The sequence below is a fragment of the Ceratotherium simum genome, chromosome 30 (genome assembly GCF_057802395.1).
Source record: "Ceratotherium simum simum isolate JZ-2026a chromosome 30, ASM5780239v1, whole genome shotgun sequence".
Taxonomy (NCBI): domain Eukaryota; kingdom Metazoa; phylum Chordata; class Mammalia; order Perissodactyla; family Rhinocerotidae; genus Ceratotherium; species Ceratotherium simum.
Window position 1 is genome coordinate 32,449,110 of NC_141929.1, and position 26,996 is coordinate 32,476,105.

At 36.5% G+C, this 26,996-nt stretch overlaps 1 protein-coding gene across 13 annotated transcripts in view; it reads right to left on the reverse strand.

Annotated features, from left to right (window-relative positions):
* CHD9 (chromodomain helicase DNA binding protein 9) overlaps positions 1 to 26,996 on the reverse strand; it is a 226,719-nt gene that overhangs the window by 14,407 nt on the left and 185,316 nt on the right. For 11 of the 13 annotated variants that reach the window (XM_087420261.1, XM_087420262.1, XM_087420263.1 and 8 more), the window contains 12 exons: positions 25,292 to 25,451; positions 24,518 to 24,607; positions 18,491 to 18,594; positions 17,894 to 18,011; positions 16,994 to 17,051; positions 13,465 to 13,507; positions 12,086 to 12,305; positions 10,266 to 10,468; positions 6,227 to 7,138; positions 4,786 to 4,949; positions 4,124 to 4,396; positions 3,220 to 3,388 (listed from right to left, as the gene is read on the reverse strand). In XM_087420261.1, the coding sequence (XP_087276387.1) occupies positions 3,220 to 3,388; positions 4,124 to 4,396; positions 4,786 to 4,949; positions 6,227 to 7,138; positions 10,266 to 10,468; positions 12,086 to 12,305; positions 13,465 to 13,507; positions 16,994 to 17,051; positions 17,894 to 18,011; positions 18,491 to 18,594; positions 24,518 to 24,607; positions 25,292 to 25,451 (2,514 nt within the window). The remainder of the gene's footprint in view (positions 1 to 3,219; positions 3,389 to 4,123; positions 4,397 to 4,785; positions 4,950 to 6,226; positions 7,139 to 10,265; positions 10,469 to 12,085; positions 12,306 to 13,464; positions 13,508 to 16,993; positions 17,052 to 17,893; positions 18,012 to 18,490; positions 18,595 to 24,517; positions 24,608 to 25,291; positions 25,452 to 26,996) is intronic. The other 2 variants (XM_014788389.2, XM_087420265.1) reach the window with 1 other exon arrangement.

The following is a 26,996-nucleotide window of genomic DNA, read 5'->3' on the forward strand; positions in this document are numbered from 1 at the left end:
ATAATTTTCCTGACATCAAGTCTCTGGATCATGCTATTCCTTGCCCTTCTTCCACCTCTCCTATCAATGTCATGTTCCAGAAAGACCATTATCTAATCTTCTTATAAATTCTGTTCAATTTTGCATCTTCCACAGGACTTTGCCTAAGTTTCTAGACAGCAGTGACTTCCCTCTGTTCCAATATTTATTAACTATAATGCTCTGGTCAGCAAAACATATTACCTTGTTTTTTAATGTACTGTCTAACATTTTAACATGTAGGTCTAGTCTATTAAGCAACTGGAAGGCAGGGAGAGTGTCTTACGTTTCTTTTACTTTCCCTTTACTGCTATCCCAGTGCTATAATAAAAAAGAAAAGTACTTAATATAATTATTTATGGAAAAACATTTGTATACACACCAAAGTGTACATTTATAAACATATCCTATTTGGCCACTTATATTCTACCTTGACTTCTTTTTTTAAAAATGAGGTACTTTGACTTATTTCTGAGTAATTTTTATAAACAATATTGATTTATTTTAAGCTAGAATCCAAAATGGAAAATTTAACCTATTCTACTCTATAAAGTCTGTGTTGTCTTTACCTTAGATGTAATTATAACAATATTAAAAATTGTTTCTACTGAATGCCTGCTAGGTGCCATACACTAGACTACATGTTTTTTGTTTTATTTTTTGAGGAAGATCAGCCCTGAGCTAACATCCGTTGCCAATCCTCCTCTTTTTGCTGGGGAAGATTTGCCCTGGGCTAACATCTGCACTCATCTTTCTCTACTTTACATAGGACGCCGCCACAGCACGGCTTGACAAGCAGTGCGTCAGTCCATGCCCGGGATCCGAACCTGCAAACCCCAGGCTGCTGAAGCAGAGAGCACGAACTTAACTGCTATGCCACCGGGCCGGCCCTGGACTATGTTTTATAACTGTTTTCTTAAATCATCAAAAACAAAATGAAACAAAACCACAGAGGTATTATTAAGCCCATTTTACAATGAGATCAGAAACATTAAGTCATGGGCCAATGTCACAACAGCTGGTAAATGTCAGCCTTCAACCTCAGGCTGTTTGGCTCTACCATCATTTGTTCACTATTCCAGGTAGTTTCTGGAATGGGCTCTTTAGTTTTGTCCTCTTGTTACAATTTATGCCATTTTACTATTCTTCATTAATTAAATTACATTATATTCTGTATCTTTAAGCTATCAGATAAAATTCAGGGGGTACCCATATAAACATAAAAAGGGCCTAAGCCTTGGAATATTAAGAATTATAGTACTAGCATGTGCTTGGCATCTAATTCTAAAACCTGTGAGTACCAAATTTTAACATCTGTTTAGCATCTAATTATGTGCCAAGCTCCGTATCAGCCACTTTACATATATTATTTAATCCACCTAACATACTACCTCTCCCCTCTCCCCAACCTCTCATTTCACAAACAAGAAAAGTAAGGCTCAAAAATGTTAACAGATTTCCTAAGAGTCATATAGGAAGACAGATCTAGATTTCACATTTGCAATTATTAAGATGGATGAGATAGAATGCTTAGATAATAACTCCATCTAGCTTCAATGTTTGAGACTTAATAGTTTATACAGCTGCTTATTAGTGTTACAATTACTATTGCTACTATTAAAAACAGTATTATTTACCAAAGAATTGCTTAGAGGTGAAGGCTGTACTATCCTCAGCTGCAAGAGCTGTTCAGATAGAAGTATCAATCCCATTTTATAGTGGAGTTACTAGGGTATGAGCAGTGGTATTATTAAACCTCACTCAGCCTGGGCAAAAAAGCCCACAGCTTATCTTCCCCATCTGTTTGCCTTCTCTCATGACAAAAAGAGCCCCTTAATAACAACACCGTCATTGTAAAGCACAATTTAGGGGATTTATACTTCAGTAATAGTAACAGAAGTATGGCTGATTCCTATTTTAACTGCAATTCATACACGTCCGAAAGTCCAGTAATTGGAGAATTACAATGAATGGTTAATGAATCCATAAGAGGCCAAAGGGATGCTAATGACTTTCATTAATTTATAATTTATAATTAAAAAGTGGAAATATCAGCAATTAAAAATAGTAATCAACTTAACACTTAAAATAAAGTATTATTTCCCCAAACTGTAGAAATTCCACAAACTGTGCACATGTACACATGTGCACAATAGGAGTTTTGAAATGTTTCCAAGTATTGCATGGCAAACCAGATTTAGTAGAATATTGAAACAGAGTCCTTAGCCTTATGCAAATGGAAGGTATAAAGGAAATTCAATCATTCATCTGCTATATTTGAAAATTTGCATTTTTAAAGATTAGTATGTGTGGTCCACACATTGAGCCTCTGTTGATCTTCAGTAAAATTCTCAATTCTTAACACCATATTTATGAGGAACACAGACAAATTAAAGTACAGCTAAACCAAGATAAACAAAACAAAGCATATAACACATGGCACCAACTCGGTATTTAATAAATACTTGTTGATTCAAATTGCCAAAAGGTTAGAAGAAATACAGATAGTCTCAAGGGGAGATATGATCATTGCTTTCAAGATGTTAAGCTAATCATGTAGACAGGAATAGGTTAATTCTGTGACGACTTTAAAGATAGAACTTCCATCAGTGAGAAGAACCAATCGCACGGAAAATTTGCTTCCAAACAAGAAGGAATTTTGTGATAATTAGAGCTACTGAATAATAAAAAGGGTTGTTTAAGGTAGTAACAATCTTGTTCCTGCAAGTGTTCCATGCGAATGAAGGAGTATCTTTCCAGGATTAGTCATAAACAATTCCTATATCCTGTAGATGCCTGGACTATACTATCTCTAAAGTCTTTCTAAAACGTCTCATTTTAACCCCCTCTACCAATCACCATTAATTTGTGATTTAGGTGTTTGTCTTTAAATTTACAATTTGCTTTCATGTTGAAATGCTGTTTCAACTTCTGTCTGTATAAAGCTACTTGACAAAATGGTATTTCTACCCAAATATTCAAGCCCTCCGAATTAAATTATCCTCTACGCTTTAAAATGTCATATTAAAAGTTGAATAAATATTTGTTTATATTGAAAATTATATGGATTACTTTACAGACTTAAGAGAAGTCCCAACATTAAAGGACAAATGAATTTTTATTTATTTACAAGAGTAAATAAAAGAGGATTTGGAATTGACAGGGGATATTTCATGGTAAGGCAATTATTAGCATATTTACCTGACACTGGCATAGATTTTGGAAAATTGGCGAGGCTGGTCTCTGATGCACTCTGAAGCTCCCGAAGTCGAGTGAGGTACTGCTGCTGCCCCAGGGCACCATCTTCACTGTCGAATGGTCTTTTCTGAGCAGGTCCTTGCTTCTGAAATGTCAACTTCAAACCACCTTCCTGTTCAACAAACACCATTATTAAGAAAGAAACAATTAAAAAAATCTCATTGCAGGATACCAAGAGAAATTTTTTACTTAGAAAAAGTGAAGTAAAAACCCTGAAACATTAATCAAGTTCTCTTTTTGTTCATAAATCAACTGAAGAAAACATTTAATCAATTTCTATAATGAATATTAAAATTTGTATCTTAAATGAAAAAGAATCCAGGTACTATACAATTTTCTGAACAAAACAAAGTTTTTTATGTGATTAGTACATTTTAACACTTTCAGCTTTGGACATACGTCTCTGCAAACATTATTCATGTGACATAAAATTTTCGAGGATATTACCCATGTTATAGATACCGAATGATCAATTTAGCTTCAAAAATCATACTGAAAAATGAAATGTTACTGATAATAGGGCATGTTAAATGTTTAAAACAGAAAGTGCACTGACATACCATTTAAATATTATATAAAAGAACCAAAACAATGAGACTGTTTTATGAAAGCATCTTGATCAGCAGAAGGACTATTTTCAGAAGTATAGGTAGAGAAACATATTTAATGATGATCCCTCTAGTAGAATATTCAAGTTTAATAACCTGGATATCAAAAAGAAAACAATCCAAAACCAGAAAACAAGTATGTGAAGGAAGTAAGAGTAAGAGCAGGCAGCCATTTGCAGGAAAAGCATGCTGCACACCGCAATCGCAATCAGGTCCTAGGGCAATAAAAGTAAACATACGTCTTTGATTTTCACTGTAAACTCCTTTTCTCGTACATGCTTCTTCACCTTTGACATCTGTGTTGACTGATCATGTTCTTCTTTAACACCGGCACCTGGAGGAGTGGGCACACTGGGCTCGCTGTGTTCTGTAGCTGCGCCAGGGCTGTCCAGCAGTTTTGTGGTATAGAAAGAAGCCACTGTGTTGGCATCATAACTTCTTCTAGCTGAAGGCCACTTCCCTTTCAGAACTGTTTGACAAATACTGTCCAACCGGTTAATCATCACACGATCCTGGAAAAGCATGCAACGTCAAAGTGTAATTTTATTAATTAGGCCAGACCTTTGGAGATCAAATGGCTCAGAGCCCTGATGGATTTAACCCCGGTACAACATATGTGTATTTGGTATGCGTACACATTCTCACACACATATTACAATTCTGTAAGAAGTTATTCAAGTACAAATTCCCATTGGTGAAATTCAAAAGTATTCTAAAGATATTTTTCCATTCTTTTGTTTTTATAATTACAAAAGTAATACAGGTTCCCTGTAGAAAATTCAAACAACTCAGAAGTATATAAAAGAGTAGAGAGTTCTCCATTCCTCCATTTCCCAACCTCACTCCTAAAGGTAAGTACTCTTGTACTAGTCTAATTTCCAGCAAGAAATTATTCATTTACCTTTGGCCAGTATGAAGCTGCCAACATGTATCCACCTTGTAAGATATAAGCAGACTCTGGTGTCCCGTTGTTTATCTGGAAACTATCCTGGGTCTCATCCTGGGTAGTGCTCAGTGATGCAACGCTTTCTTCATCATAGGCTTTCATGTGAGGGGTACCTTCACCTAAGAAAAATTATAACTGTTAAAAAAGACTACATAAAACAATTTTACATATACTTTGCAAATCTCATACAGTTATTCAGATATATATATATATATTTTTTGTGTGTGTGTGAGGAAGATTAGCCCTGAGCTAACATCCGATGCCAATCCTCCTCCTCTTTTTTGCTGAGGAAGACTGGCCCTGGGCTAACATCTGTGCCCATCTTCCTCTACTTTATATGGGGCGCTGCCACAGCATGGCTCGACAAGCAGCGCATGGGTGCACGCCTGGGATCCGAACCCAGGCCGCCAGCAGCGGAGTGTGCACACTTAACCGCTATGCCACAGGGTCGGCCCCTATTCAGATATATTTGAAAATGCAAAAGTTAGAAGGAAAAAAACGGTAAAAAAGGAAAAAATTCACTTGCAATACAATAAAGTACTCATTATTTTTAAAATTAGCATAAAAGCAAAATAAATAGCATTAAGGAGTTTGAGGACAAAGAGTTAACAAAACATCCCTTTCTGCATGAAAATCTGACCCTCAGTTAACTCTCTGGGGTCTGTTTACCTGGAAATAGATAAACTGATTAAGACTGCACCTGGACTGGGAGGACCATAAATACCTGATGGGGATACTATAATTCTCTAAGGAGGGGACTCTTACAATGGGGCATGTCCTTGTGGCCACCCTGAAAGTTATGCCTGTGGAGTTGTTACAGGAGATTCTGGCTCCTGTGGGGTAAGAGGCTCTTGAAGCTAGAGTGGCTCCTGCGCCCACTTGATACTGACTCACGTCCTTGCGCCTGAACTGCTGGACTGCTGCAACGACAGCTGCAGAACAGGACCCTCTAACACTGCTCTGCTGATGAGCTGCAGTTCCTGTGCTTATCTTTCTGAGTAGGTAGCTGCCAAGCAGGGCCTATGATACTCTTGCTGGTATGACTGCTTAATCTAAGAATCCTGGTGGCTGTTATAAAATATTATCTTTACTTGTTCACTGATCAACTTGTTCCAGGACAACATAATACTAAATTTAAAGAAATCACAAAGAAATAAAATTATGTGTAAAATCTCTAATTCCTCTGTTTGACTAACCCATTTTGCCATATGCCTTGAATACTGAATGGGGAGCGTATACCAGTAATTCTAGTTTCCTTTTCAACAGTGCTTAAGAAAATCTGTAAACATAAAATTTAAGATACTAATTTTAAACATACTTAAGTTATTTGAATCAATTCTTTTCATTTTCTCTTGAAATGTGGTCTTAAAACAGCAAAAGCATTTTATGCATATACCTCGCTTTTGGACTTCCTCTTCTTCACTGTCACTCTCTTCTGACGAAGACGAAGAGGAGGAGGAGGAGGAGGACGAGGACGAAGATGAAGATGAAGATGATGCTGAAGAACAAGAGGAGGATGAAGAAGAACTAGAGCCTGATCGAGAGTGGGAACAAGAGGAGGAGGAAGACGAGGATGAAGATGATCTGGAAGAACAAGATGATCTCTCAGAATCCGAGTCAGAATCAGAACTAGATTCTGATCCTCTTTTGTGGACTCGCTGTTTCTTAGAAGCTGGGTTTGGAGTTAGGGGTTCTGTTCTGGCTGCAACCATGCGTCTGTCTGTTTCACTTTTTCCACCAGATTTCTGGTCTCCAGTAGCCTGTGGTAAAATACCATTCTTTGGACTTACAGGCTCAGACTTTATTAGTGTCCTGGTTTCCTCAGAAGACATAGATTCTTCTTCAGAAGATTGAGGCTCCTCTTTAAGGTTTTCACTTTTAACTTTCATGTCCTCTAGAATAATACCTTTAGCATCTAGAAGCCTAGGTAGAGAGGTAAGAGGAGAAGCAGAAAGTGCTACTTGATATTGCTGTAAAAGTGGAGTAGAGGTCCTTGAATGAGCCATCTTACTTTGACTGTAATTCCTTTGAGCTGCCATAAATGACAGTTCAGGATCACGAAGAATGTGATAGTCTGTTCGGCTCACCCCGTGTTTAGCAGCTCCAATAAGCAAGTCCCTATCATGAGGGCCACACTCCCACCAGACAGGTAAGTCTGGATTTGGATGGCAAAGCTTCAAGCGTTCAAATAATTGTGGATGTCGGAGGGCCTGCTCCCGTACTTTCCTTAGAAGTTCAATGCGATACAAAGTCCTAGAGGCACGTTCTTCTGTGATTGGCTGGATAAAAATATTTGGATCCACGAATTCTACATTAAAACAAGAACAAAAATATTAACCTCAAAAATACTTCATTACAGGGCCAGCCCCGTGGCTTAGCGGTTAAGTGCACGTGCTCCGCTGCTGGCGGCCCAGGTTCGGATCCCGGGCGTGCACCAACGCACCGCTTCTCCGGCCACGATGAGGCCGTGTCCCACATATAGCAGCTAGAAGGCTGTGCAACTATGACATACAACTATCTACTGGGGCTTTGGGGGAAAAAAAATAAAATAAAAATACTTCATTACAGATTTAAAACAAATAATGCAACTTCTAAAATGTACCTCTAACCCAATATCATTGTATAGTTTCCAGAATTTCTTTTTAATATTTTTAAATAAGGAGAAATATAAGTTTTAAGAAGTAGTACTGGAAATAATTTAACATACAATATATAATATTGGATCTACAGAAAGTAAAACATTAATATTATTTTGTAAATACGTTAATACAACTAGGAATTTACTTTTAAGAAATACCCTGAGCTATGTCTTAACTATTCTGTGTCTTAAAGAGAAAAACACTTAACTTGAACTCACTTATAAATAAAAATTAAAACTGTTAAATAAAACCCATAAACAAACATAGGTCCACACGTCCCTAACTGCACTGAGGTAACTCAGGGCATTGCAGTGAACTCACAAGGACACCACAGGCTTTCTTAAAATTTGAGGGAAACACAGGCACATTTGTCAAACACTGTATGAACTACTAGCTTGAGATAGTTCAGTTTCAACATCAGACCATGCTATATTCCTTTTGATGGAGTCATATCTTTGCAAGCAGAAATACTGCCAGTTGGGAAGTGCTCAAAAAAGACAGGGGCTTGTTGAAATAATGCAGGGACCTCCTGAAGGAGCTCCTAATGGCCAAATTTGGAACAATATGAACATCAAAATGAATAATCATAGTACTGGATTATAACCTACATAATAAAATAAATATCCATAAGTCCATATTGATATGAATGAATAATTTAAGTAGAGTAGGGAGAAGGAACAGTTCTTCCTTGCAGCAGAATTCCACAATAAAAACTGTTGCACACAAGATTTACTGAGGGATACTAAAATCAATGGGCAAATGTTTGAGAAGAAACCAGATTTGTATGGTCTCAAAGTATCTCCTCAAGATGTTTGTTAACTACAGGGGAAATGATAGCAATTTTACACTGGAGAAACGCAGCATAAACTACTTAAGCCAAACAATCAAGGGTAACATCATCAGTAATATAACATATTGACATCATGAACCCCATGATATTATGTTCTGAGAAGGACACAACATATTTCTGTGGTACTCTTGCCCCAAACACATAACCCTCAATCCAATCACGTGAAACACAAGACAAATCCAAATAGAGGGCTTTATGGCAAAATAACTGATCAATACTTTTCAAAGGTATCAAGATTGTTAAAAACAAGAACGAAACTGATGATCTGCTACAGACTGCAGGAGGCGAAGGAGAAAGAAGAACTAAATACAACGTGGGACCCAGGAACAAAAAATGACATCAGGGGAAAAACTGGTAAGATTTGAATAGATATTTAGTTTAGTTAATGGTATGGTACTGAAGTTAATGTCCTGGGCTGATAATTATACTATAATTAGTCATGTAAGATTTTAGCATTACAGGAGGCAGAGTGAGGGAAATATGGAAACTCCCCGTATGGTTTTTGCAACTTTTCTGAAAGCTGAAGAGTAGTTCAAAATAAAAAATTATAAAAAAATCAAGGACCATGCAAAATCAATATAGAATGGGAAACAAGGGTGAGAGTATCCATTCTACTTCCAAGATTTGGGAAGGCGTGCCCAACAGATGCACAAATCCCATTAGTAAGTAACTGTGGTTATTTAACAAAGAAATAGAAGTATTATTTTTTTTTCTTTCAGTTTATGTTATATTTTCAAAGAATTACTAAATTGTTAGGACATAAATACTTATTAAGTTGTTTGAACCTAATTATTCGTTAAACAGAACTTTTGGCCTCAAGTGCTGTGAAGAATTACTGAGACATTAAGGGTGCTGTGAACTGAGGAAGTTTCGGAAACGGATCTTGAGTTTCCTCTAGATCATTTCTCACTCATATCGCTAACAAGGAAACACTACCTTTTCAATCATTATTTAGTAATTAACCTTTTCCCTTTTCTTTTAAAACTGGATTCAAAAGTGATGAATTTATTCACATAAGCTTTATATTGCTGACAGGAATTAAGAAAAAAAAAGAAATGAGGGCCTCTTAGCAACCATAAATAATAGATGACACGATACTTAGCTTTATCTGTCTTTTTAAATTCATTTATGGTCTTAAAATAGACCTTCAAGTAGACTAAAATCTACTCTGAATTATCTAGTATTTGGGTAATCAAGTGACTGGCTACTCTATTCAGTGGACTGACAACAAATCTGTTAGGAAATAAAATCAAAACAAGTAAACAAACCCACATGGAATTTAAGTGCTTTTATAAGCCACTTATATGTTTATTATGAAACAGGAGTAGGAAGCCACTGGGGTTAGCAGTCAGAAATCATATTCAACAAAGAATGGCGACAGCTGCTACTAACAGCATTACTGAGAGGAACTGCTGACAGGATGAGCTGTTTCTCTGGGCTTCGAAAACAATGAAATTCACCCCAGTACAGTTCCTTAGCTGAGCATTAGCACTTCTTATTAGTTATCTTTTTTTTCTGAAGGCACTGGGTGATTTTTTCCCACTAAAACTCTTTAAAATGTCTTTTGAGTGGAAGCCTCATTCCTTGCATTATTGTTCGTGTAAATAAGCCCTCTAGCGCAGTTCCTTTAAGATGGACTAAAACTATAGGTTAGTTCTGTTTACCAAAAGCTATCCTTTATCTTCCACCTCCCCAAATCATAAATATAACACTAAATAAAAACACTGGCTATTTTCTCAAAACTCAACGTACGCCTTTATTCTCTTTAGATCTCATTTTAATAGTAGGATTAAGAAACAGGGGATCTTTAAGTATAGTTTATTTACAATTCTGAAAAACTGCTGACATGTTGAATTAGTATTGAATTAAAAGAGCTGGAAATTTCGGAATTTTAGTGGTTTTGCTTTTTTGACCAAAACAAGGAAAAAAAGAAATTTTATATATACCTTCTTTGGAAGGAAGACGACAAACCCTCCGACACATGGACATGAACGCGTACAAGTATTTCTCCAAACTATCATCAGTTTTCTTATGTAGCCTAGCCATAGCTCTAAATTTTGTCCAATCAAACTGGCCTCTGTCAGGATCAAATACCACTCCAAATGTAGATACAACCCTATAAAAGTCAGCTTCTTCTCTTCTCGTCCATCTATTTCAAACCAGATTAAAGAAAAAAGGTACATTGGTCACTGAAATAAATATTTATTAATGCTGAATACAATGACTATAACAAACATTTAAAACATTTCAAGTACCTAACACTTTAAAGTATAATCCAGGGTTACTGCTTTGTAAATACATTTTAAAATGCTAGTGGACTCCTCCACCCAACCACGCTTCTTTTCCTTCAGACAATAATAGTTTTTTGTATATTTATTATGTGAGAAAATATGCATGGGATACAAGATTATAGGACATGATAACCCTACCTTTAGAATAAAGATAAGACGTTTCAAACATATTTATAGTATAAGGTAGTATTTTATAGTTTTACGCATTATAGAAACCTAAAGTATTTTAGGACGATTAATCCAGATCTGACAGAATGAGGGAAGATGTATGTGGTAGATTAAAGATGGCCACTAATTCTTTGTCATTCTTCCTATTGAGAGGTGCAATCTATTTCTCTTTTCTTAAGTCTTGGTTGGCCCCATGACTTTTCTGACCAACAATGGGTGACAAAAGTGACACTTTGTAACTGCTGAGGCTAGGCCTTAAGAAATTGGCAGCTTCTGCCTTTGCCACTTGGAATGCTGCCTCTTAGAATATGAGCTCCCAGCTGGCAGCCAGGACCAACTGCCAGCCATTTGAGTACGGCCACTTTGGACCTTCTACCCATCTCAGCACTCCAATCAACACCACGGAAGCAGAACTACCTGGTCAACCCACAGAATCATGAGAAATAAAAAACTGATGTTGTTTTAAGTCACTATATCTTGGGATGGGTTGTTGACAGATATGATAGCAATGATAGATAACTGGAACAGTTATCTGTTTCAGTGGACCCTATTTACAGGGGTTTATCCTACGTCTAGGATAGCTAAAATCTTAGGTTTCATACTCAGTAAATTCTGGTTACAATGAATGTGCTGCAAATGAAACAAGAGAACGATGATTTATCTTTCAGAGAACATCCAAGGACCCAGGTTTAATAGGGATGCCAGGTTATGGCTGAACATTCCTACTCTTTTCCATGTACTCCCTCCTTTTTAAGAAGAGAAAGCTTTTGGGATGAGAGAATGTTGCCTGTCTTCTTCACTAGGTCTCTTGCAAGAAGTTCGACTATTACGTGTTCCCCTTTGACATGGTAGTTCCAAGGGTTCAACCTCTGGAGAAAGCACAGATGGACTTGTCTTTCATACATTCTTATATCTCATAAATGTCACTATGTAAAATAAGATAGAACGGAATTTATTTCATGTAATTTAAACATGTTTCATTGATAATTTAATTTTTGAGTTTGCTCTGCACCTTCATGTTTTTTCATACCTCATTATTCATAAATATGACAAAAGAAAGACTATATATGTAGTATGTCTAATAACTATACTAATAACTATAAAATGCAATAATCTTTATTAGTTTTACCATATTTGTGTATATATGTGTGCGAGTATGTGTATATGTGTATCAAGCACTTTGTTTTGACCAACTTCTCTGCCTATATATGTTTTCCATAAAGTGAAATGAGCACAACCTAACAGCCTTCAGAATGAACAACTATATTTAGATATTAGATATTAAAAATTTAGTGCTATTGTCTTACCTCTGCTGTCTTTCTATCTTGGCCGCCATTTTAGGATTAAGAGTGGCTTCTTCATACAGAGGCTGCATTACACTGGCAGGCACTGAGAAAGTAGGTTGTATCTGCTGGATTTGTCTGTTTTTATTAGTACGCTGATATGCAGTGATGAGGCGCCTCAAACGTGTGGTTAACGCTGACTGAGTAGGCCAATAAATTTTATCACCCTCCATCAGTTGACCATCTATATTTAAAGAAACTCATGTCAACTAAAAAAAAACTAAAAAACCAAACCAAACCAAACAAAACTAAACAGATACTGTAATGAAGCTTACAAAAGCAGCAAAACTTCCCTACTTAAAAAATTTTTTTTCTATCAATCTGATTGTGTGAAAAACAAAACAAAAATCTCTGATCATAAAAAAGTTTTCTTTAACTACAGCTCTAAAAACGTTACAACAAACTTTAAGAGCAGCTCACAGTAAGTACGTCACAGTGGAATAAAGAACCACAAAGTTATCTATTTAAAGAGAACTTCACTGGCACAGAAAATACAACTCTTGTATTTCCAGGTCTAATATATCTTACTAGCTGGCAAATACTCAATGTCTTAACTTAAATAAATTAAAAGTCAAACTGAAACCATGAAAAGTTGAATACTACACTCTTCTAATTGAAGCTTTCTGTATTAAATTTATCTCAATGTAATCAGAATCAAAACATTTTACAAGTCATTCGAGAGGAACATATACTTTAAAAAATTCAATATGACAATGCTGTTAACATTTAAGTTTTTATTTACCCAATAAAGTGCATGATCTAACTCTCTACTTCCAGGGTGTAATATTATAATTATATACACCATTATCAAGTGGATCATTCGTGCTAAGCAAAAACTGCTTTTTCATTCCTAGTCGAACTACAAGAGGGTGAGGCACTATTCCCCTTGGGCGCCAGGTGGGAATGAGTATACTCTAGTGACAGTCTGTTTCTATTTTGGTATCAGAAAGCAGTAGACGCAAGACCCTGAAGAGAAAAGTTTTGTAGAAACTGAGTGACAAAGAATGGTTCCTAAAGTGCACATGGAATAAATAAGAAGTTGAATGGATTATTGAATCAACACTCTAGTGATGAAATCTCACATATAAGTTTAATAACCAAGCCATAAAATCATCAAACCTTCTAGTCTATAAAAACTGAGTCACTGCATAAAGATTTGCAACAACTGAAAATACTGTTAAATTCCCAATCAACTAGTATATGCTATCATGATTACAGCTGTCTTCTATAAAAATTTAATATACATTTGAAACACTGTAAAGGTGTATTAGTTTATTGATTTCATGGTATCATGAGGATGTAAATTTACAATACTACTAAATAAAGAAATAAGTGCAATTTACCTCCATCTGCTATAACAAGATCTCCTGGTGAGGAAACATCATCCTTTTAAAAGAAAATAGAAATTTGTCACAGGTTAATTGGGTCAAGATACAGGTAAGAAGAAAAGAGAATCAAACTTCTTTATAATAGAGAACTCTTTTGCAACAGAATTTTTAATGATTAATTTAGCAAAAATAAAATTTTAATTTCTTGTTCTCAATTCTCACCTTTCACACTTCTCTATTGCCTCTGACACTCAGACCAGTCATTATTTACTAAAATTATTTCCTTTTCTATGATTACTTTTAGGCCAGTTTCTTTTCCTCCATCCTTCCTCTAACTGTAAATATGCCCTAGGTGTTTTTGTTAACCATTTTTTTTTCATTCTATATACCAACCCTCAGATAATTTATTCATTCTCATATTTGATTATTAGACAACCTGCAAATCTTATCTTTTTCAGCCTCAAACAGTTTGTTTGTGGTGTATATCTAATTTTTATCTGTCAACAGAGCATCTCCAATTAGGTATCCCAACATTACAGTAAACTTAACATGTTCATAATTTTGGTGATTTTGTTTCAATGACTAGTAGTTTCCATTGTTATTTTAGAAAAACTTAAAGTTAGAATTACCATCATTCTTTTGTAGGTGGGTCTTTATCTGGTTACTTTTACACTTTCTCTTTGTCTGGTGTATCTCTAGTTTTCCTAGGATGTTTCTTGCAGTGGATTTAGTTTTATTTATCCTGCCAAGATTCACTTTAGTTCTTTTTTTTGGTGAGGAAGATGGGCCCTGAGTGCCCATCTTCCTCATTCGTATGTGGGATGCCGACACAGCATGGCTTGATGAGCGGTGAGTAGGTCCGCGCCTGGGATCCGAGCCTGTGAACCCTGAGCTCCGAAGTGGAGCGTGTGAACTTAACCACTACGTCACTGGACTGACCCCTCACTTTAGTTCTTGAATCTGAGGATTCATGTCTTTCATTAAGTCTGAAAAATTCTCATCTGATATCTCTTAAAATAGGGCTTTTCCCTTATGCTCTCTGGTCTTTCCTTCTAGAATACCTATTAGACATATGCCAGGTATTATCATGCTATCCTTTGTCTCTAAAAAGTTTTTCATATTTCCATTGTGCTGGCTACTGATTTATTGCCACTCAGCTCTAAATTTACTGCCTCTCATACCTTTTGCCAGCTCTGAGAAAACAGATCTGGGCTCTTTAGATACTTTTTCTTAGCCAGCCAGTATGATGTCAAGCTTTGTCAGCAGTGGGAGCCGGAGAGACACTGTAGGAGGAAAGGGGTTTTACTTCCTGGTTCAGTGAGCTTCCTTGTTCAGCTCCCACAGCACATGCAGCTTCCCCCGTGCCAGCTCCTGCAGTTCAGCCAGCTTCTTTAGCACCTGTTGGCCAGCAGCTTTCCCTAGCAACCTCTCCCTTGTGTGATTTAGTAGTGGAGTGCCTCCAGTGAGACACTTCCCCAGGAAAAGTTTCCTTTGCAACCCTAGAGGGCAGATTTCCAGCAAGTTCCAGAGGGTGGATTTCCGGGAAGTTGCACCAACGTGGCTGCACAGCAACTTCTCTGCCATCCAGTGAGCTATGGCCATGCCCCCCCCCCGCCCCCGCCCCACAAAAGGTCAAGATCTCAGCCCTGCTAGGGGTGGGACTCTTCTTGGGTGCTCTATGTCAGCCCTAGGAGTACAGGCTATGCCCATATTCTTTAGAGTTCTCTTTACCTTTTACTAGCCAATCTCTCATTACTTCAATCCCCCTATTATAGCCAGTAATTCTTTACATTACACTTCCCCTGTTCAAATTACTATGTGGTTTCTCTCTCCTGATTGGCTCAAACTGATTCATTATGCTACATTATGGATGTAGCATATCTATTTTAGCATATGTATCATATCTACTTCCTCATACCTATTTTTTAAATCATTTCTTTTCTCATGAGCTGTATCTATCTGATTCTCCAGTAGAATGCTTAACGTATTTGTTGAGTTTTAAATTTCAATGACTGTATTTTCCATTTCTAAAATTATCTTTTTCATATGCCCTTAGTCTTTTAAAATCATATCTTATCTTTCTTTTGCTTCTGGTTCTTTCTTCAATCACTGAACAATTTACTTACTTTCTATTTCAAAAGATCTATTATCAGAAGTTCTTAGATGTCGAATCTTGTTCTTTGTTGTATTTGCCAACATTCACTCATGGTAAATTGTTCCTCATATATTTTAAATTTTAGGATTTTGACCTCATTTTACAGAGGGCTTTATCTTCAGGACTCAAGTACGGTCCTGACTGAAGTTGTTTCTTTCACCGTTTTTTTTTTCTTTTTGTTTTTACCAGGTACTGCATGGGTATTACTAGCCTGGAACCCCTTCTTACATTACATTTTTGGCTTGAGGGTTCTGGGACCATGCAGATGAAGTAAAAGAATGAAACCATAAACTCAAAGGAAGGCAGGCCTATGGCTGTGAATTCTCAGGGGAGACAATTTTTCCCATACCCAGAGTCCATGCTGAGATAAATTTCCTTGTTGTTTCCCTGTGCTGTTTGTCAGAAAGTACTGCCCTTTGAGGGTTCTGACTTTATACAGGATTTCAGTTCTCACAGCCACACACTGGGCCTAGGCCTCATCTCTTATCCTCATATAGGCACCAATATCCAAGTCCCGTGGCTACCAAGACCAGCAAACCCTGGCTGAAAGGTACAGAATCATGCAGTCTTTTACCTTGCTCTCATAAATATTATAGAAATTCTTCATCATTTTTTTCTTGTTTTGTGTGTGAGAAAGATTAACTCTGAGCTAACATCTGTTGCCAATCCTCCTCTTTTTGCTGAGGAAGATTGGCCCTGGGTTAACATCCATGTGCATCTTCCTCTAGTTTATATATGGGACACCGCCACAGCATGGCTTGATAAGCAGTACGTAGGTCTGTGCCTGGGATTTGAACCTGCGAACCCTGGGCCGCCGAAGCAGTGTGTGTGAACCTAACCACTACGCCACCAGGCCAGCCCCTCCTCATTGTTTTTAACATCATTTCCCCCACTCCACAGATTATTTTCTGTATTTCAACCCAACTCTTCTTCTTTTTGACTTAATATAAATAGAGCACTTAGAATTATGCTTTAGCAGCTCAGAATTCCTCTAGGCTCCATGCTCTATTTCAAAACTCTCTATGTAGGTATAGTTTCTGTCTGTTGCTGTGTACCTTTAGTATCTAGTTCTCTCTTTGCTTCAGGATTTTGCCCTTGGACACTGTGTTTCTTAGCTCCTAGCAGTATAGCATGTGGGCAAGCCCCATTTCATCCACATGTCCAAATCAGCCTCCAGCTTGTCGAGAAGGGGAGATCACGCAAATTCTGAATGATTACTTGTGATGTCTGCCAACCTAAGTTGATCACTAACTTAGGTAATCTTCTGAAGAACAGAAGGAGTGTGTATAATGAAAACATGTGAATGAAAAACACACAAAAGAAAAAGCAAACATAAGAAACCATGGAATAACTAGGATTGAAGATTTTAAAATATGATCCAAAGCATACCTCTATATCATCTTTAAAGATAGCTGGGGCAGGTTTGTATTCTGGATCTTCCACATCCCTGTTAAAATAGCAACAAATGCTATAATTATTGTACTGGACTTAAAATTTCTCTTGACAGGACAAACAAATGGACTCTTGCTGGAAGGACTGTTTTAAAGGTCTCTGAACTGAAATCTCTGTTCTCCAGCCAGAGGAGCCCAAGCCATAGCATGAAGGCTGTTATATGGTAAGTCAGAAAAAAGCTAGTTTTAATTCACTCGTATTCCCAACTTTTTTTTTTTTTTTTTGGTGAGGAAGATCAGCCCTGAGCTAACATCTGTGCCCATCTTCCTCTACTTTATACGTGGGACGCCTGCCACAGCATGGCTTGATAAGCAGTGCATCGGTCTGCGCTCAGATCCGAACCTGTGAAACCTGGGCCACTGAAGCAGAGTGCGTGAACTTAACTACTATGCCACCAGGCCGGCCCCCGCAAGTTAACTTTTAAATGTGGTATTATTAACATTAACATAGTCTCTTACTCTTCTCTTTTGGTAAGAAAAGAAAGATAATAAAGGCCTTATAACAGGTATAATGAACAACATCATATTTCTCTTCAATTGTAATAGTCTTAGCTGTCTTCTTTCCTCTTATGCCTCTAGAATTTTATGGCCTTAATGGCCATGACCATTAAGAATGGAAAAATGAAAGACTCATCAAAAGAATGGGTGGAGGGAGGTCCAGTCTCTGCCTTGATCATACTCTGTTGGACAAGTGCTAACTTCCTAGAGTATCATTAGCTCTTTTAGACTGTACACTCCAATTCTCTTACTAGTACATTAAAGATAAACATCATTGACATAGAATATGCTGATGTTCATAGAGATGTATGGAGAATTCATAACTCTGAAAGGCACATACCCATCCATGTAATCATTTGCCCTCTGTTCCGCAGCAACTGCTTTCTCATCAGGTTTTCCCACTCTTTCCAAGAAGCATAATGCTGGGTCTGCTCGGATAGTGTTATATTTTTCATAACCTGGAGGGATTACCAATTATTAAAGTAAAAAGGATAAAAAGAAGAAAGACATATAAACACAAGCATTGCTCATATTTATAGTGAATGATGTTCCTGGACTAACGGGACCCTATATTAAAATTTTCTAGAAATTATCACAAATATTACATGATCTGGAAATAAGTATATTTAAAAATCTAGATTAAATTTATCAGTTAAAATGAAAAAGAGGAAAAACTGATCACACACACACAACACATTTTACATAAGAACTCTTCCTGTGTGAGACTTATGTCTAGAGGAACAAGTCACATATGTCACCCCTTCATGAGGAAATGTAGTGACTGACAGACACAGTTGGGTAGTGTATGCTTTATATGATATATATAATAACACAGGTGTCACTGGAATAAAGCTGTGAGTGGAAATCAATAAACTAAGAACTAGTTGAATTACACTATACATAGAAGAAGACTCTACCCACCTTACTTCTCACTTACCATGTTTAAAAACTCCAATGAGAAGTGACTTATCAGCATCAAAATCCCACCATTCAGCAGGGACTTCTGAGTGGTCTGGTTCTGGGACCCAAACATCAATGTCACTTAAAAAAAAAAATCATGATATAGCATTATGAATTATTACAAACAAGGCAAAGAGGAGGCAAAAACTTTACCTAACTTGTAAAGCATTATGGTTTTTAATAAAAAGAGGTTAAGATTTTATTTCATTGATTTTTTTTAATGCTTCACGTATTTGCCTGTCATTTTTTTATTTTCCACAATTACCACCAACTGAAATTACAAAATCGCACAATATCAATGAAGTTACCATAGATTACTTAATTACATAAGTTACTTAAGCTCAACAGAAGAAATAAGTTTCAACAAGGTTTACTTTACTCTTAAGGAATCATATTCTTTCCACTAATTTCCTTTATATATAGACAAAAGTTTCTATTAGAAAGTAGAGTCTTATGTCAGCAAACAACCTGACAAAAATCATCTGGTTTAAGTATTTCGTTTTGTATATTAGGAGATTAAGGCCATAAAAGGGCAAGTGAATTCCCTTAGGCTGCAAAACAACTGATGTCTCTGCTCCACTATAGCTAAGAAAATCAAACCGAAAAATTAAGCATTGCTTACAATTGCTTACAAGTAAAAGAAAATGATAAGTTTTTGATTCACAATTTGATAAAAACACTCAAAGTGCTAATTTTACACTGTATATAAATAATATCATGCCATAAAATGACAAAATAATAAAGTACTAAAAATTATAATAAATCCATGATGATTTAGTAATTTTGCTGTTTTCATGGGTATGAAACAACTATAGCACTTGTAATTCTGCAAACGTAATTTCTTTTTACTTTGCTCATCACTTGAAATTATTACTTTCCCAGAAACCTTCTGCAAGTAACATACAACACCTCTAAAAAGGAAAAGATGCCATGCACAGAAGGACTGAAATGTTCAAGCCACTGTCTCCTCTAGCCTAGCACAGAGCTAATGTCTGACAACAATTAGCAAATAAGTATCATTAATACATACAGTATATATATTAACATACAATATATAAACATATACCAATTTTATATTTTATTTTATTTTATTTTTTTTTTTTATTTATTTTATTTTTTGCCCCCAAAGCCCCAGTAGATAGTTGTATGTCATAGCTGCACACCCTTCTAGTTGCTGTATGTGGGACTCGGCCTCAGGATGGACAGAGAAGTGGTGCCTCGATGCGCACCCGGGATCCGAACCCGGGCCGCCAGCATCGCAGCGCGCGCACTTAACCACCAAGCCACAGGGCCGGCCCTATATTTTAATCAATACTCAAAGAAGGGGTAGAGATTGGATAGGGTAAATTACCTTAGGAAATCAAATATTCTAGTTGAGAATTTCCCTATTTGATATTCATGAATTATCAATTTTCAAAGAATCAGAGATATAATCAAATATAACACAAATTATATTAGGTAGAATTTCTTCTCTTTGTCTTGGCACTATAATTTCATAAATTAACAAAGGCCTATAGATTTGAAGAAATGGGGAGTTTCCTACTTTAAGTTGTGTGACAAAAGTTCATTTGTAAGTTTACTGTCTTTGGTAACTCAAAATAAATTTTCATATAGAAATAAACTGATAAATGGTCAATATGTTCCTGAGCTAGTCCACAAGAATCCAATATTTAACCACTAATATAGCTGAAATAAAGGACGACAATGAAAAAGACCTATAAGTCTTATAAGTAAATGAAACAAAAAATGGTTAAGAAATTACTTTTCATAACTGTTTCATAAGCGCTTTGCCAGCAGAAAAAGTTTTTATCCCAAGGAATATGGAGAAATGGATGGAAACTTTTCTTTAGATTCTTAAAGAAAATTTTCCGCACTTAAATGAACATCTTGTTATCCTTAATTTTGCTTAAAAACAGAAGGGTCACAATCAGTGCTTGCTGGCTTAGTGCAGAAAAACAGAAAGAGGAAGAATGATTTTCCTGTGATACAGCAAAAGTTGAAAAAGTGATGAGGAAACATACAGTTAAAAAAGATATTTATTTTTGATTGATTTCCTGACCAGGACTAAACAAAGCACAAGCACTGAAAGATAAAGGAAAGAGGAAGAACGCTGGAGATAGGATCCCCAAAGCGGGGAGAAAAGTGGGTCAGATAGTTCCCCTTACCAACCATCAGGTGGCACTCTAAGCTCAAAACATTGTGATTATCATCTAATGTGGAAGGTTTTCCTGTTTAGAGTAAAGAATAAAAGGCACTTAGCATATACCTCATGTTCAAATGTGCCATATGCATGTTAAGTGTTCGTTAACTGCTAACAAAAAGAATATAATATCGTGCATGCGTTCCTGTTGTTGATATCTGTTTTTAAAGATTCAGTTCATGTGCTTTTTTTTGCATAAAGCCTCCTTTAACTTCCCCAGGCTAGATCATTCATTCAAAACATATTTAAATAGCACTTATTATGTGCTGATAATGGCAATAATCAGACAGACATACCCCTGCCATTGTGAAGAGGTGCCTGCAATACTGTGTGATGAGTGCTGTGGCGTGGTACTCTGGGTATGTGTCTAACCCAGACTTGAGAGGTCAGGAAACGATGAGTTGATGTCAGCTGAGCAATAAGAGAGGGATAATGGAGGAAAGGGGGAAAGAGAATGTTCCAGCAAGAATGTAAAGGCCTGGAGGCATTAGTAATCATGGCATAATTGAGAAATGTATATCTGAAGGTCACAAGAGAGACACATTTGGAAGACATCAGTATAAAAATAAAAATTGATGCCACAGAAAAGATGAGGACACCCAAGAAAAGTAAATGACAAGAAAGGGCTTATGTGAAGACATTTAAGAAGCAGGTAGAAGAGGCACCTTGAAAAGCAGAAAGCTAAAAGGAAAATCTATAGGAGAATGGTATCACAGAAGCATTTTAAGAAGGAGGAAGTGGTCAATAAATGTAAAGTAAGGTAAACACTATGGTACATCCATAGAATAGCAAGAATGTGGTGAAGAACTTCTTAAAGTGAATGGTAGAAGCTGAATTGTGGTGGAATGCATAGTGAATGAGAGAGGAGAAAAAGGAGACAGCAAATACAGATACTTATTAAAAGAAGTTTGGCTGTGAAATCAAGGAGAGTAATAATCTGGTAGTGTGAGGAGATATTGGGTCCAAAACTGTTACATGTTTGTGTGTGTGTCTATGTATGTTGAGGGAGATGTAAACACGTTAAAATCCAAATGAGAAGCTAGAGAGGGGGAGATTTATGAAATGCAACATAGGGATAATTCATAGATCACAGCTCCCGGGACATCACAAGTGGATAAGATCCAGGCAGGCCAAGGGAAAACAGGAGTCAATTGGTCAACAAGTATTTACTGGGCGTTACTATGTCCCAGGTTCTAGGGGCTGAGAATATAATGATCAATAAGATAGATAGCATACTTCACCTTCAAGCAGCTTAAATTGTAATGTGAAGAGAAAGATAATATAAAAATAATATGTATAATTTTTAATAGTAATAGGCATCAAGAATGAGAAAAAATAATGTTAAGTAGCAGTGAGTGACTGGTGGGCTGCTTTAGCTAGGGTGGGCAGGGAAGGCCTAGCTGAGGAGGTAAAACTTGAGTTGAGACCTGAATGATTTGAAGAGGCAGTTCTGTGGAAGATCAGGGGAAAGAGTATTTGTACCAGGAGGAATAGCATTGAATGAGCTTGACATGGCGGAGGAACAGAACACCAGTGTGGCTGGAGCACTGTGAGTGAGGACAGAGTGAAGCAAGAGGTCAGAGTTACGTAGAACCTCGTAGGCCACAGGGAGTTTGGATTTTATTCTAAGAGAAATGAGAAGCATCTGGAAAGTTTTAAGAAGAGGAGTGCCATGACCTGATTTCTGCTTTAGACCTGATTTCTGCTTTAGAAAGATCACTCTGGCGGCTGTGTGAAGGTCAGACTGTAGAGAGGCCAAAGGGGAGGCAGAGAGACCCAATTAGCAGGCCACTGCAAAAGTCTAAGCATGAGATAATGGTGGCTTGGACTGGGGACTTAGCAGAGGAGATAGCGAAAAGCACTCAGATTTGGCATATACTTTGTTAAGCTAATAGGTCTTCCTGTAGGGTTTGAGGGCAAGAGAGGAATCAAGAATGAAACCAGAGCAACTGGGTGGTATATTTACTAGGATGAAGAAGGCATATATGTGGGAAAGTGGGAGGGAAAGGACTGGAGACAGAAGATTTGGGAGAACCAGGGAAAGTTTAAGATGTCAATTAGACTTTCAAGTTGGGAGGCAGCTGACTCAGAGCTTAGAGCTCAAGGGAGAGGTCTGGGATGAATATGTAAATATGAGTTATCTGTTTATAGATCATATTTGGTATGATGATACTGCATGAGTTCACCTAAGGAGAAAGTGTAGACAAGAAAGAGAGCTGAGGACAGAGCTCTTGGTCCTTCCAACATTTACAGATCTATTAGAGGAATAAGAGCTAGCAAAAGAAAATGAAAAGGAAAGACCAGTGAGGAAAAGGCTCAACCAGGTGGGTAAAGTAGATGGATGCCTACAGAAGACAGCATTTCAAGAAGAAGGGCAAAGTAGACTAAGTTTAGAGAATTGATCACATTCTAGGTCATTAGCAGCCTTGTTAAGAACCATTTCAGTGGGATAGTGGGGATGAAAGATGAATTGGAATAGGTTGAAGAGAAAATGCAAGGTAAAGTAGAGAGAGTAAACACAGACAACTCTTTAGAGAGGTTTGTTGTGAAGGGAAGCAGAGAAATGGAGTGGTAGAATGTGTGTTACAGGAGTTTCTTTTCTTTTTTAAGTGAATGATATTAAGATATACATATATGTCAGGAGAACGACTCAGTGAAGAGGGGAAAAAAATGATGATTCAGGAAAGAAAGGAGATTACTACAGGAGTAAAGTCCTTAAAACATAAGAGACAAGTTTCAAGGCACAAGAGTTGCCCTAGAAGGAGGGACATTTCTACTGTATCCCGAGGGAAGGAACAGGTGTACACATATGCAATATATAGCATGAAATATATAGCAAAGTCATCATTGGAGGGTGGTGGCAATAGGGTGGGAAGATGGTTTGAGGAGAGAGGTGTGAAATGGTCCTCTTAAAGAGTAGGAGAGTGAATATACTACTCATGGTGGTTAAACAGCTTGTTTGTGTTTAATCTCATCTGAGATCAATGCTCATAAATTTGAAGTGAGTCAATTCAGCAGGGTTTGCTTGATTTTCTCGATCAATGCTCAACTGCTTAGGTATAGGCAAGAAGTGAGTGGATGTTTGGATTTAACGTGGGTTGGGGTTGTGCCACATATGTAGAACAGAGGGAAAGGCAGGCACAGGATTTTAGTTAGTAGAGTGCTGGGCTATAGAATATAGGTTGAATAATGAGGAAAGTGGTGGCAGGAATGTGGTGATGGATAGTGAGTAAGTGGTAAGACGTGGGGACATCGTGATAAAGTCAGAGAATTATAGTGAAAAGTACACAAGTTAAGTGAGTTGGAAGGAAGTAAGTGATGGTCGAAATCCAGATTTAAGAGAGAATTCTGTTACTGGTAATGGCAAGATTAAGTATACGACCATGTGAGTATGTAGCTGTGGTGGGGAGAAAAAAAGATAGCAGATAAAGGTCAAGGAACTCAGAGACCAGGGTGTTGAATGGATCAGATGTGGACATAAAAGTCAATCACCATAAAAACTCTTCCACTGCAGTAAGAGCGAAGAAGAATGAGCACAGAAAGGTTAAATTTTAGATTTGGTGGCAGAAAGCTATACTACTGCTGTTATTACTGTTATTTTATGTTATAACTTTTAGTGACACAGCCAAAGATGAGATTTATAGAGGAAAGGCAAATTGGCAAGGGTTAATTCTCTAAATTTAGTGGATTTTGCTTCTTGTGAATTTCACTAAATAAGGAGCCACTTTATATACAATTTTCTGGTCATACAATTTTTGCCTCATCATGTTACTGAAAAATAAATATAAACGTCATTTAACTTACCTTGCATCAACTCCATCAAATACTTTCTGACACTCATTTCCAATAACTTCTTGCTTTAGATAATACAGCATTCTTACACGAAGCAAAACTCTAAAAATGAGGGGAAAAAAAAATCAAGACACAAAGATATTAATTATTTAAAAAAATTCATCCATGGGATTAAAATTAGAAAAGAATTTGGATACAACATTTTTATTTTATTTTTTTTTAATTTTTTTTAAAGATTTTATTTATTTTATTTTTTCCCCCCAAAGCCCCAGTAGATAGTTGTATGTCATAGCCGCACATCCCTCTAGTTGCTGTATGTGGGACTCGGCCTCAGGATGGACGGAGAAGTGGTGCCTCAATGCGCACCCGGGATCCGAACCCAGGCCACCAGCATTGCAGCGCGCGCACTTAACCACCAAGCCACAGGGCCGGCCCTGGATACAGAATTTTTATAATGAAATAATAATAATTACGTCTGATTAAATAAATCTCATTACTACCACATCATAAAATAAGTTTCTCCAAAATCTTCACAAGCATCTTTATTTAATATCCAAGTAAGATATAATGAGATCATTTGAAGGCCAGTTTTATTTCTCTCTCTGTTGATGAAAACACTGACATAAGAGGCACCATGATTGCTGAAGGATACTCTGTAAGATTAAGATTAGGATTGGTCCTAGACCACACTGTCTCTGTACTCAAAATCAGCATGCTTTAAGATTGTTAATAAACTCAGAAAAGTAACCTTCTAACAAGTTGTCTTAAAAATACCCTACTACCTACTTATTACAGTGGTGTTTTATATGTTTTTTGTAGCCTTCATCTTGAAGCAGCTGCTCAGGATTATATTTTCGAAGCCATTCTGCTTTCTGTATATCAAATGAGCTTGTCTGAGTCTTTACTTTCTTCCCTTTTCGACCCCTGGGGACAGGGGCTGATAGGCCTGTTAAAATGAGAAGGACACATGAAATCAGGGATAATTTGTATAAAGATCTGCAATTTGAAATTGCAGATTTTTTTTCCAATGCAAGAAATTTCTGAAGACTTTCAGAGGTCTGTGCAGGCTATACAGAAATCTTTAAAATATTAATGGTAACAGTACTGACCCAATCACAAGATAAGTCAACATGATTTTACACCACACAATTTCCCCCAAATACCCAAAATTCTGTATCTCAAATTAATCATTCTGATTTCCTTTTTGTTCCAAAAAACATTATTTTTATCCAAATGTAAAGACCACAGATCAAACCTGTTCCTCTGTTTTACTTTTTGCTTCCCTAGTTACAAAATAAATTTTCGCCTCTGATTTTCAAAACTGATTTTACTAATAACACGGATTAGGTTTTAGGCATTGTGGGTTCCTGTTTAAGAGAGCTAAATTCATTTTCTTTCTTTGACGTTTTTGTTGTGAAATATTTCAAAAATACAAAAAAGTATTCCCACTCTTAATTTTAACATATTCCATATTTGGTTTTTTATTAAAGGAAATAATACATAGTTGAAGTCCAATTCACTCCTTCCTTCCCAGAGATAATCACTATCCTGAAACTGTTTTTTTCATTCCATGCATGTTTATACTCGTATGTTGGAGAAATATTTAGTATTTTTCACACATTATATCATACATGTAATTCTGTAATTTATTTCTCTAGATATTTTTTTGAGATGTATCCTTGCTGATTCATGAGGCTCTAATTCATCAATTTTGATTGCTGTGTAAAAATCTATTGTATGACTATACCACCTCATGTTTACTAATCTTCAATGATGCTTGAGTTGTTTCACTTATAATTTTTCACAATTACTAATAATTCAGTTTTAATTCTTCCTTTCAATTCTTATCTTATATATCTTCTCCTTGCTGTATTCTACAAGCCAGGTGCTCTATCACAATGATAAATAGAAGGATTATGTGGATTTGTCCATTTCTCCTTATAATTTTGGTGGGTTTTTTTGCCTTTATATTTTGAGACTGTTTTGTTCAGTGCTTACAAGTTCATACTTGTTATATCTTCTTTTATAGATTGTTTTATTATTATTATGTATTATCCCTTTTTTATCCCAATTAATGCCTTCTACTTTAAATTGTAGTTTGTTCTATATTAATATTTTTCTGTATTCCAGTCCTCTTCACCCTTGTTGGTTTGGAAACTAAATAGTACATATTTAAAAATACACATACTTAAATTTTCCTAATAAAATCTGTAGATGTTCTATAGTTTTAAACTTCTCCCTAACAAAATTTTCTCAGATTCATCACAATCTCTGCTACATGTCAACTTATAAGAAGTCTGTTTGTACTTTGAACGTTTCTACAGCACCTTATTCTTCCTTCAAAATCAAAGTATATTTGAAGTATCCTTGAAGATATTAATAATAGTTTTTAAAAAGTTGTCTTTTCCTTTTATAATTCTCGTTTCCTCCAAGCTCATTTTAATGGTTTGTTTTTAGTCTCTGTCTCTCATGTTGGAGACATTCCTCAGCT